This window comes from Trypanosoma cruzi, genomic scaffold (assembly GCF_000209065.1).
Source record: "Trypanosoma cruzi strain CL Brener 1047053517085 genomic scaffold, whole genome shotgun sequence".
Lineage (NCBI taxonomy): Eukaryota > Euglenozoa > Kinetoplastea > Trypanosomatida > Trypanosomatidae > Trypanosoma > Trypanosoma cruzi.
Window position 1 is genome coordinate 201628 of NW_001849553.1, and position 11868 is coordinate 213495.

General features: G+C 55.1%; 1 protein-coding gene and 1 pseudogene across 1 annotated transcript, besides 6 other annotated features; both read right to left on the bottom strand.

Annotated features, from left to right (window-relative positions):
- Positions 1-2123: a mobile genetic element.
- Positions 1-11868: part of a sequence feature (areas not merged during assembly with more than two copies in the genome that could not be assigned to a particular haplotype) that runs on past the window's edge.
- Positions 2552-3878: a mobile genetic element.
- Positions 4824-4858: a sequence feature (AT_rich).
- Tc00.1047053506993.20 (mucin TcMUCI, putative) lies at positions 5084-5482 on the bottom strand (the record flags this gene model as incomplete). The annotated part of the gene is made up of 1 exon (XM_810676.1): positions 5084-5482. One exon carries the CDS (start codon positions 5480-5482, stop codon positions 5084-5086), a length of 399 nt encoding a protein of 132 aa, XP_815769.1.
- Positions 5250-5370: a microsatellite.
- On the bottom strand, positions 9092-10147 carry Tc00.1047053506993.31 (annotated as a pseudogene).
- Positions 10749-10783: a sequence feature (AT_rich).

Consider the following 11868-nt stretch of genomic DNA (forward strand, 5'->3'; position numbering starts at 1 on the left):
CAGAATTAAGAAGTCGATCGAACGTGTTGCCCAGCAAGCGCACTGGGCGTGACTGAATACGCAGGTTCCCGCTAACAAGATGGAGATCGACCATGTCCTCGTCAGACCGTGTGTGTGTGTGAAGAGATGTGGAATAGAGCAGCTTCGCTCCTAGCGACGTTGATTTTTAGGCTGTGCTCGGCAGCCCATGTGGCCACAAGAGACAAGAGCGGTCGCATTGCAGCAGCACGGGCATGGATGTCCGCACATGAGGCAACAAGTGTGTTTTCGTCAGCGTACATGAATGCGGAGGCAGAATAGATGCTGCCCAGGCGGCGCAGCAGATCATCCACACAGTAGAGGAAGAGTTGGGGTCCCGGGACGCCGCCTTGCGGTGCTCCAGCTGAGGTGAGTTGTTTCCGGGAGTGCTGTTCGCGAGTGCATACCCTAACATGGCGGCCCCGCAGGTAGTTGTGCAGCCAGCGTTTGGTTCGTGGCCAAGGCGCGGAAGTCTGTCAAGCATGCAGAATAAATTCCCATGGTCAGTGGTGTCGAACGCAGTCGGAAAATCAATCAAAACCACAAGCGATGGCGACGAGGGCGACGTGTGGGGCGTCGTCTCCAGGGCGCTCATACTCCACAATGCCAAACCCATTCAGTCCACGGGTAATTTGCCGACAACAAGTGCCACCACGTCCGACGTAGAACGCGGAGGTGCAAATCCGAAATTGACGTGGGTGGTGCGGCAATAACGCCGACAGACGGCGGTGAATCATTCCTTCGGCTAACTTTAGTAAAACAGAGAGCAGCGTGATGGGTCTGTAACTCTCTGGGCGGCATGGATCCTTCCCAGGCTTGGGGATAGAAATAGCGTCTCCCATTTTCCAGGAGCCAGGCAGGCTGCCGTTTGCGAAGGAGTTGTGGATCATCGTTCTAAGTGTGCCACGCGCAACGGGCACGAGACGGTGCAGGAATTCATTCAACATGTCGTCGGGGCCAGGGGCTGAGCCAAGCAAAGAGTCACGGATGGTTACGTCAAGTACATACGGCGGGAAAGGCCGATCCATTTCCCAGCCACCAGGAACCAAAGGAGTGCAGCGAGCAGCAGCAGCAGTACAAGGCGGTATGGCACGTGAAACCGCACAAAATGACGGACAAGCAGATTTGCCTGTTGCCGAGGCAGGGCGCATACGCGGCCAAGTTCAGTGCGGAGCACAACCGATTCCAGAGGATGAGGGTGCGGCGCCGCCATGCCGTGAAGATATCGCCACCTCGGGCTGGGTGAGGCTCCAAGTCTTTTCGCGCGGGCTTCCAGAAGCACAGCGGAGCAACGGCGTAAGGCTTGATTTCGTTCCTCCCTTTTTTCGGGTACATTCGGCTCAAACCAGGCAGTCTCCGGGTGAGGCAATGTGTGTGCTTCGTGTGCTGCTTCGGCGGCGGACTCGGCCTGTTCCATTTCGTGTGTCCATATCTTTTTGGAGCTGTCACGGCTGCCGCGCGGGATGTGGCGCTCAGCTGCTCGTAAGATGCCTCCGCGAGGATCCAACCATGTGGACGCGGTGGCAAGGAGGGTTTCACACAACGTGGTGGAAGCAGGCTAATCCGCTTTACGCAGGGTAAAGGTGGCTTTCTTCCGTCATGGCAGCGTGTTTGCTAGTCGTGGAGTGCCATCGTCCATCTCTACCGAGTGAGATATTAAGCGGTGGTCCGAGTCCATGTAAGGGGCGAACGTCCAGTGGGAGATGCGTAGGGCGCAATACGCAGTCACGTCAGGGGACGAGGCATTACGATTTGTGATCCGTGTTGCCTGTGTCGGGTAATTTGCCAGCCCAAAATCCATATCGATTAGAACAGCGGCGAAATTATCGCCTCCAATCCTTGATGGTGTATATGACTGTCCCAGAGTTCACGATGTAAATTCAGGTCACCCGCGATAATCTCTTCGGGCACAAGCGACAAACGATATTGATAAATGCGGATTATTGACCAATTGCTGTGGGAGGATTGCAGAGATTCGCCACGCAAATGCTGCGACAGCCCGGTGGAAATACACGGACAGCAATGGTCTCCAGGAGGTCAGTGCCAGGGAGCGACAAGCGCTCGCACGGTAGAGAGTGGCGCACCAGAGTGGCAACACCGCGCCCAGTGAAGCCTGAAGGTAGTCATTATGGCCACATAATTTCGTCGCTGCTTCACCACGGTTACTTATTTCCTGCAGAAGAACGGTGTCAGGTGGACGCTGCTCCAATCGCGCCGCAAATGCAATATTTTTCACGGACGAGAGGCCTGCAATGTTAAGCTGCCAAACATTGATGTAGCCATCCTCCTCGGTGGCAGGGTTCTTGTGAAAGTCACCGCCACGGGCGATATCAACGGAGTGACCGCTGCGAAACAGTCGTGCAGTTCTGACCGACAGTCTGCAGGCAGACCGCCTCACCTCCCCACACCGGGCATGGCGTGGAACCTTCTCGGGGGGTGAAGTCACCTTGGTCTCCGTCGTGCTCGCAGCAACGCCCTGCTGCGGAGTTCCTATACGCAACCAAAGCCCCAACACCGCGACAAGGTGCAACGTCATCGCCGGGGACCGTGGATACTTACGAAGAATAGCGGTGTCGGCATTCCCACGTCAGCCGGGATTGGCATACTGCTCTCATCCCCGCGTTCCTCGGAAATAATAGAGAATGTCAGTACCAACGGCGGCACACGCCCATGCAGCCGCACGACGGAGTCCCGTGCGCTGCTCCCGGCCATGGAAAGGCTGAGCGTCCATCGTATCCAGCACAGGCGTAAAACCCTGCTTGTGGTTACAGACAGTCATTCCCTTCTAGCCGCCGTCACCAAGGGCCCGCGCAGTCATACCGAATGGACGGAGGATCTGGCAGCGTCTCTTGTCGCTGACGCGTGCTGGCTGGTCCGTGCACCTGCAGTTTTGCTACGAACATTGCGGAGTACATGCTAACGAGCCTGCAGATCAGCATGCGACGCAGACCACGGCAACCGGGCAACACACGGAGCATGGAATAGCACCCATACGGCACACGGACCTGCTGACATGCATTAACACCCAGCTCACCAACAAGTGGCGTAGTACCATGCATCAGGACACCCACCACTACCTGCTTGGCGGCGCAGGACATCAGATCCAGGCGGCAAGCACCTGATCACTCAGGAGGCCCTCGACTGACAGGAACGGATAAACACTGCACGGGAAGGGTGCGGGGAATCCGAGCTCTGGGGTCGCCTGTACTGGACTGTGAGAGACTGCACGAACCAACGCCGTTTCCGCAACGTATCACCGGAACAGTCTGCTTTCATGCGCTCCAACGACGATCCCACCGCACCGGGACGGAAGCTGTTCCCCCGACGACAAGGGAGGCCGACGCACCGCCTGTGGAGAGACGGCCCTCCACACGCCGTCGGAAGAAGAAATGCCCGCACTGTGACGCCACATTGGTGGGACACACGAACCACATCGGTCACTGTCGGTGCTTTCATCCGGAACGCCCACCACCGCTTCCCGACCTCCACCGCGATTGCTGCGACACAGTCCTCCCCACACAAAAAAAGCACCGCACAGCACAGAAATCGCTGCGCACACAACCCAGACGCTGATCGGCACCGCAGCAGCAGTGCCAGGAGGCAATCACTGCTACCGCAGGATCAGCCAGCCTCCACAAGCGCAACAATTAGCCCGCAGAAAACACTGCACCATCTGCTTCCGGAATGTACAGACGCTCTGGCTGTGCGCCAACGGCTGGGCATCAAGAAGGACCTTGGCACCGAAAGCTTCTCCCAATGGCAGCTGCCTCATAGCAGAAAACTCATGTCGCTGCTCGACCATCCCCTCGGCACCCTGATGACATCGTGTGGCTAGACATGTCGGTAAGAGCAGGGAAAAATAATAATAATGAGCATTCCCGCCACTATAGAGACGTGGTGCATCTTGCGATCTCGCTGGCGGCTCTCCTCTTCCACCGCTGTTTTTGCGCAAGAGGTCACCACAGTCATTTTTGTGGTTTGGTCGGCCTCGTGTTGTGCTCCGGGTTCTCCTCCTTCATCGCCCTGCGGTGCTTCCTTCGCCGTCCCTGGCACCTGTGACTGTCCCGTGACGGTTTGTTCCGAAGCCCGACTGCCCTGGGAGGTCCTCCCGCCACCAGCATGCACTCCACCCGCTGCCTGCTGAGATGCGTCGGAGCATGGGGATGCTGTGCCTGCAGCGTGCCCTCCGCCCAAAGACTCCGGTCCACTTGCACGCATCCGAGCAGCAGACGCGCTGCCAGTGCCGGACGGATTGCAAGTGCCACTTCGCAGTGGGTCGCTGCTGGATTGGTCCTGCCTCGTCGGAGCAGTGAGTGCTCCCGAGGTGGGATTGGGGTCCTCACCCACGGTGTTTCCTCCACCCTCCTCGTCTTCCTCGTCTTCCTGATTGCTATTGCCCTCAGAGTTCACATTCCCCCTTTCGTCCAGAGCCACCGGCCACAGGTCCACCTTCCGCAGCCATCACACCCCGCGCGTGCCCAGCAGTCACCGCGCCATCACCCGCGGCCGCACACGCACCCCGTCGCAGCAGCCCTCACTCACACGCACGAGCAGCTGCGCATCACTGCAGGAGCCAACAGGACGCAGAGCACACGGCCAGTCATCATCACGAACAGTGGAGTCGCCTAACGCTGCGGAGCCAACCTGCGATAGCATGTGAAAAACAAAGGGAGACACAGCCGCTACACCACGCACAGCCACAAATGATGGCAGCACCCCAGCAGCAGCGCACACACCACGAGACAGATGGAATCAGTAAGATTGCAGAGCTCGCACACCGCACCGCAAACCACAAGTTAAAAAGCAATAAAAAACAATAATTAAAAAAAGAAATTAAAAAGAAAAGAAAACAAACCCAGGGCTCCAGTGCGCATGCTTGTGAGTGTGTCCGCGATGCGTTCAACGTGACGGATGCGGGGCACAACGCGGAGCACACAGCACGGCAGCAGAAGCAAGTAAAGCAAAACAAGATCATTATTTCCTCTTATTTTATACAGTGAACCACAACACACGCACACAAATCCCCGCGGTTGAGTGCTGGCACGCACAGCCCGCACACACCCCTTCAGCCCAGAGTGGTGTACGCCAGCGCGGATGCGGCGAGCACCAGCGGGGCACACACCCACGCAGAGCTGCTGAGGCTGCCGTCGATTCTGCGAAGACGTGACGGTGCGCGGGTGGTCGACACAGCTGGCGCCTCTGTAGTCGTAGTACTTGGTGCCTCTGGTGCAGTGGTGGTCGTCGTGGTTGGTGGCTGTGTTGTGGTGGTCGTTGTCGTAGTCGGTGGTTTTGTTGTGGTGGTGGTGGTCGTAGTCGGTGGTTTTGTTGTGGTCGTCGTCGTGGTCGTATTGGAAGAAGGGGCGGCGGCTCCAGTTCCAGTCTGAGTGCCTGAAACGCACACGGACGGGCAGAAGCACAGGGCAAGCACCAACAGGGCGCACAGCAGACGGCACGTTATCATCATCGTGAGTGTGGTCGTTCAGTGGTGTGGAGCTGATCTGCACAGTGAGGGACATGGAGAGCAACAGGGGAGATGAGAGGTGCGGCAGACACACACAGAGGGCACACCACATGAGGAGAGGGCAGCAGCCAGGCATGCACCGTACGCCGCACACCACGCACGACACACACTCCAATCCACGGCAGCAGGCACACACACACACAGCCCTGCCGCAACAACAACACACAGATGGAGGAGAGAGAAGCAAACAGGAGCGGCACACAAGGCTCCACCGCATATGCATACGACGAGAGCGGTCCGTCGTGTCGGCACCCCTCACGGAGGGTGCGCACACACACAAGAAGGTGCAGCGCACACAGCAACACAACAGCAAAGTAACAATAAAAAAAGGAGATCCCCGCACACCACGCGGATTGTTGGTCCACGGGAAGTGCAGCCAATATTCACCACAAAAACACTTCAGTTGCCGTAGGCCTTCGTCCACATTCATCGCAGACCACTTCATGGGAAGCGCAGCCACCGCCGCAGCAGCCGCACACGTAAATATAAGCGCAAGGAATGGAATAATGCAAGCAATCATTTATTTGTGTTTCTGTTTGGATGTTGGCGGATGTGTGCATATGTTGGTTTTTTTTTTGTGTGTGCAAACCTTCATGCCTGGATCGTGTGTTTCAAGAATTTCCGCAAGGTGCGCAATTATTTGTTTTCTCTCGTGAATTTTTCTTGTGTTGGTGCAGACAACAATTCGGTGTGTGTTGTTCCTGCCTTTCGCCGGTAAAGTGCTGCAATAGATGTTTTTGTTTCCTTTCGTTGTCGTGGCACCTGATTCCTCACCGTTGATTGCGGTGGTAATGAAAATATGTGGGTGGACTCCCACGCACCAGAACGCACCTTCGCTCCTATTTATTGGTGCATGGAAGGGCATGTGTGTTTGGTGGTGCCTCGACCACATATTTTGTGGGCGTACATTCCCCTGCAGGCTGAGGGCGGGATGACGCTCCGTCGCGGTGCACTTCCCTCGCATGCCACCCACCGTGATTCATCATGCATCACCCCCTCACATACTCCGTGGTGCCACACCGCTGATATTATTGCAGCCGCTGTGATTCCGCGTACTTCGCGCATTCGATTGTGCCACGATACATCCGCTCGTGTGGCCGCCGCATCCAAACAGCGGTGCCCAACACCGTGAGCGGCAGTCCACATCCTTGCATGTCCCAACGCAGTGGTGTTTGACTGTCAGCCAGGCGCCAGACAACAGGAGAGTCTTGTGCTGGCAGTACAACACACGGAGCTGCAGTGAATGACTCGGGCGGGGACGCATCTATTTGTCGCAAGGCAGTGAAAAGGAGTCAGTCAAAGTAATGCCGGCTGCACGCACGACACCACATCCACAGCCAAAGCATGCGACGTGATGTGTGTTTCACTGGTGCTGTGGAATGCCTGCAGACGACGTCACTAGTGGAGGCATGCCACCCATGATCAGCGGACAGACAATAATCGGCATGAAAGGCCACAAGAGACAGCAACGACGCCAGCAGCAGGAGCAGCTCCCTCTCTCTCTGTTGCCTCCGAGAAGTAAATATTCCACCAGCCACAGCTGGCTGTGCCATCGTGACACTCCATGCACGTCGTGGCTGCGTCAACACATCCTGTTCCCTGCTGCGCCTCAAAAGATGCCTCACTCCGTCCACTAAGTGCATCGGTGTGGGCCGTGCCTCGGCTGTTCGTGAGGACCACAGCGATGTGAGGGTCACCGAGTCGCAGCATGTTTGTTGTGGCGTTGTTGCATGGCACCTGCACACACACACACACACGCAGCGCCCGCATCCCTCCCTTCTGTGTCCGCTCTCTGCCGGAGTGGCCACACACACGGGCAGCAGCAAAATCACTTCACCCTCGACAATCCAAAATCAACGCCGACATCCCTCGCAATGCAAAGATCTCAGTTGCCAGCACGGGCTTCTGCCGCTCTGCCATCGACGCTGAAACACGGCACAGTGCACGCACTTATTTTCCTCGTGTGCAGTCAGCCGTTTGCTTCACACATTCTTCGACGGAATGACGTCCACAAAAGCACGTCACAAAAGCCACTGTGATCGCACAAGCTCTTGCGATGGGCGTCGGTGTGTGCGTGCATCCGCTGCTCACACGTGCTGGAAGGCAGCCTGCAGCCGCTGCCCTCGTGCCAGTTCATCGGCTCCAGCACGGAAAAGAGAAAACGGCCCATTCCCGATGCACTTATTCCCACCGGCAGCACCAACACGCTGGGCGCCAGCCGTCATTCCTCGGCACATCCAGGAATGCCGAAAAGTGACGTGGAACTGTCAGCCAGCAATGCCACAATCCCGCACACATGTCGGCTCCACCAGAGAAGACACAAATCACAAACAACACCCTTCACATGTCATCCGAACATCATTCCGACACACCGCGACACGCCAAACAGAAGTATTCGTCACTCCAATGCACCTCCCCACACAATCACATAGTCCATGCACCACGCACGTCAGCGGCTCACACGCGGTCAAACAAATGTCCCTCGGATCAGTGGCCTCCACCTGCTGCGGTGGGAAGTAAACAAAAGAGACGAGCAGCCAAACCCCAAAAGAGTGCCACGACTGGCCGCAAGTCAACGGAACGCAGCCACACAAATGAATTCAGTCCTAATGCCCTCAGCCTCCCACCTTCCCCACAAAAGCTGCAAGGATTGAAAACAAACGCACCGTCCAATAAACTCTTTGTGCAAAGCCAAAAGAAGCCGCAGTGCCTCCTGCTGCCCTCACAGTCCGTTGATGACGCCTGGACGCGGATGGTCACCCATCGGTACTTCCAAACGACGCCGCACACCCGCGACGCATCCTGCGCTCCAAGACATGCGGCCCTCACTATCACCAGAGACGCCCACGCACCGTCAGCACGCAACAAATCGTCAAGGAACGAAGGATAAGTCAGGCTGACAGCAAGACACCCGCCGACAAATCACAGCACAAACATCATCACAAGCAGAACCAAAAGCAATGCAGGCCGCAGAGTGACGTGAATCAAATGACGCATGGCGTACGTAAAAGAAAAAAAAAACTCAGTGGCGCTACAAGAATACAAGAGGCTGACACTCTCTCAACAATAAAGGAACAGTATAATAATACACAAAAGCAAACAATTTGGGCGTCCACCGTCAAAGCAAGCCACGAATCGAATAAAAAGGGCAATGAAATGGGTGCACTCAACCACAAAACAATGAAAAACAAGTAAACAAAAAGCCGAAGCGTGGGACGACCAGCGCACACACACTCTCATTACTCCCGTAATGCAAAACACACACACAGAGGGAGAGAGAGAGAGGTCGCCCACTCAATGCAATAAAAACAAAACAGAAACCGTTACGGTGCTCCGCCCATGCAGCCAGGCAGGACGGCAGCGGTGCGTGTCGTGCAAAAGAGAGCACCAACGGGCCTGCATGGGTGTGCATGCATATATACAATGGGCACATTATTGTGTGTGCTTCGTGGGGTGAGGTGAGGGCGAGAGTCCATGCAAGGGGACACACACAGAGAGAGTGAGAAGGAAGAGTGTGTGTGCGGGCGGTGCACGGCTCTCCCACACTCACTCTCACGCGGCCACCACCGCAGCAGCAGCACACGCAACAAGAAGAAGCAAAAGAGGGGAGGTGGTGTGGGAGACCGCGGTGCTGCCGTCACTGTCGCTAACCTTTTCATTATCGCCAGTTTGGCGTTTTTCTGTCGCTGCAGAATCCGGAGTTCGAGCATCCTCAGATGTCTTCGTCCCCGTGGAGTGTTCCTCCTCAAAAGGGGAAGGTTCTTCGCTTGTAGATGGCTCAGTTTCTTGTTATTGACTGCCAGTTGATTTATTCTGCGCCGTACCTTCCGTGGAGGCAGAATATTCTTTATTTTCCTTTTGTAGTTCGGGTAGGTTCGTGGATGTATCCGTGCTTTGGCTTTCATTCGTCTTTTGTTCCGGAGTTAACACTTCATTTTGGGTTTTGTGCTCCGGCGGTACTGTGTTTGGCACTGTCGTTTGGACCTGTTCACTGCTTTCTGATTTTGTAACTGGACTGTTTAATAAGTCTTCTTCTCTGGGGTTGTGTGGATCCTCGTTTCCACTATTTTCCACTCCCAATGAGGACTGACCTTCTCCACCCTTACTGTTCTCGCCAACACCTTCACCCCTTTCTGAGGCCGGAGTGTGTGGCTGAGGTGCTGAGGGCGGTTGTGACTGTTGCGGTTGTGGCTGCGGTTGCTGTAGTACATTTAATTGCGCTTTTGGCGGTTGCCCTACTTCCTGTTCTTTATTTTGTATTTCTGGCTTTGTTTTTCCTTGTTCTGGAGCATTTTTCAAACGCTCTTCTAATTGCTCTGAAGAGCTTCTATCTTCACCCTCCACTCCAGGAGCAACAAACAGTTGATCATTTTTAACTTCTTTTCCTTCCAAAGATTTTCCTTCAGACTTTTCTGTTTATTGATTAACTTTGGGCAAACCTTTTTTGGATCTGAGCTATCTGATCCCGGCGTTGAAGTTCAAGTCGACCCCACAGCAACTTTACCACCACCGGCAGGAATCTCCACCACCTCCTCGTCACATCTACCGCCGGCACCGCACCACAGCACGCAGAGGGCACACACCAGCAGCACACGGCCAGTCATCATCGCCATCATCACTCCTGTCACTTGCGTTTAGCCTTCAGCACAAACCAACTCCCCATCAATGCAGAGCAAAAAGCAAAAGGAGAGACACGTCACTCAATCACGCACAGTCACAGATGGCAATGAAAACACCATGAGGCAGTTGGAATCAGTACAATTGCAGAGCTCGCACATCGCTCCCCAAACCAAAAGTTAAAAAAGCAATAAAAAAGGCACAACAGCAGAGTTGAGAGTCCGGTAAAATTCCCAAAAAGTAAAAAATAAAAAATCGATCAGGGACGTCCTTTATTTTATGTGCCAAGCAGCGCAACGTAAACGACCACTAGTTCTTGTATACGTAATGCCTGCAGTAAAAAATCAAAAAAGATCGTGCTTTTCCGTGAGCCCACACAACTCTCCTCACATTTCGTGCGTCACCCAGTCTTTTCTTCCAATCCTCCTTTCGTGCAGTCCGTGGGACGCACAGAAATGAGGCCGGCACCGCGTATGGGCAACGGAAGGAAACAAGAGGAGAAGCACGTCACTCATGACGAAGTGCAGCAAACGGGCATTGGGGAAAACACAGGGATGCCGATTATTCCAATAGGGCAAAAGCAGCAAAAATGAATAAATAAAAGAAAATAAAAAAACTTAAATTATTGACACAACTCATTGAGTGATGCTGGCAAGCTGTACAGTTATTGTTCCACGAAAAGCCGCAGTTCCACCCTCCCTCACACTTCAGCAGAGCGCCGCAGTGCCCCACAGCCCCAGAATCAAAAGCAACATCACCCGAGACACTAACCCATGCACGGCGATGTCACCAATTTCAGCCATAGCCAACAAATCCGTGAGATGCCCGTGCTCACAAAAACCGTTGCTCACAAGTGATGCTGCGTCGCACTCCGATGGGATCTCTGGTTTCCCAGACGTTGTGCGCAAATAGTCCTGTGCGGCATCAGCGCCACCCGACACGTTACCACTCGTTCAACATTTGCTAGGACTGTGCTGGGCTCAGGCGTGGCTGTTGTACCATCCAAGGGCTTTAGATCACTGTTGCTGCGTGAATCGGGACCGCTGTCCGCGCCCACGGCAGTGCGGGCATAAGTCTCCTATTCATGGCCAACGTGTTGTTAGTCGCTGGAAACTGTGTTGGCGATGGACGGCTCTTCTTCTCTCGCTGTGCGTGCGTCTGGATCCGCTGCGCTATTATATGACTCCACCACGACAAATGATCCCCCTGTGGAGGTACATCGTGCAGCAGCTGGCAGCCTCGCATGCTCATATGGGGCAGACTGCCTTGCGATCGAAAATGTTTTTGGACATCTCATACCTCCTTGTCCGGGAACATCCCAATCGCCCACACGAATGCTGGAGGAAACGGACTCCCTCTCGGCAATTGAAGCACCCCGCGTTGCCCACCGACCGTGCGAGACCGCGATACTGAGCAAATTTGGATTATGCTGCTTTCCTTGGTGAAGCGAGGTCACCCTGTGGATTTTATATTTTCTCATCACACTGCGGTATTCCACGCAGTGAGGCCGCTGACAAACAAGCCACGATTGCACGATCCCTCCCGCAGGACTGCGTCAATGCCTGGCACGTGGGCTTCCTTACCGCCGTCAAGAGGTTATAATGGAAGGATGCCCAGGAGGAAAAGGAAGGCGCGCACACCGCGTGACAGGCGCCTGTCGGTGTGGCGAGGACTCTGTTCCTGGTGTTGACCCGGACATCGGTCCCCGAGTG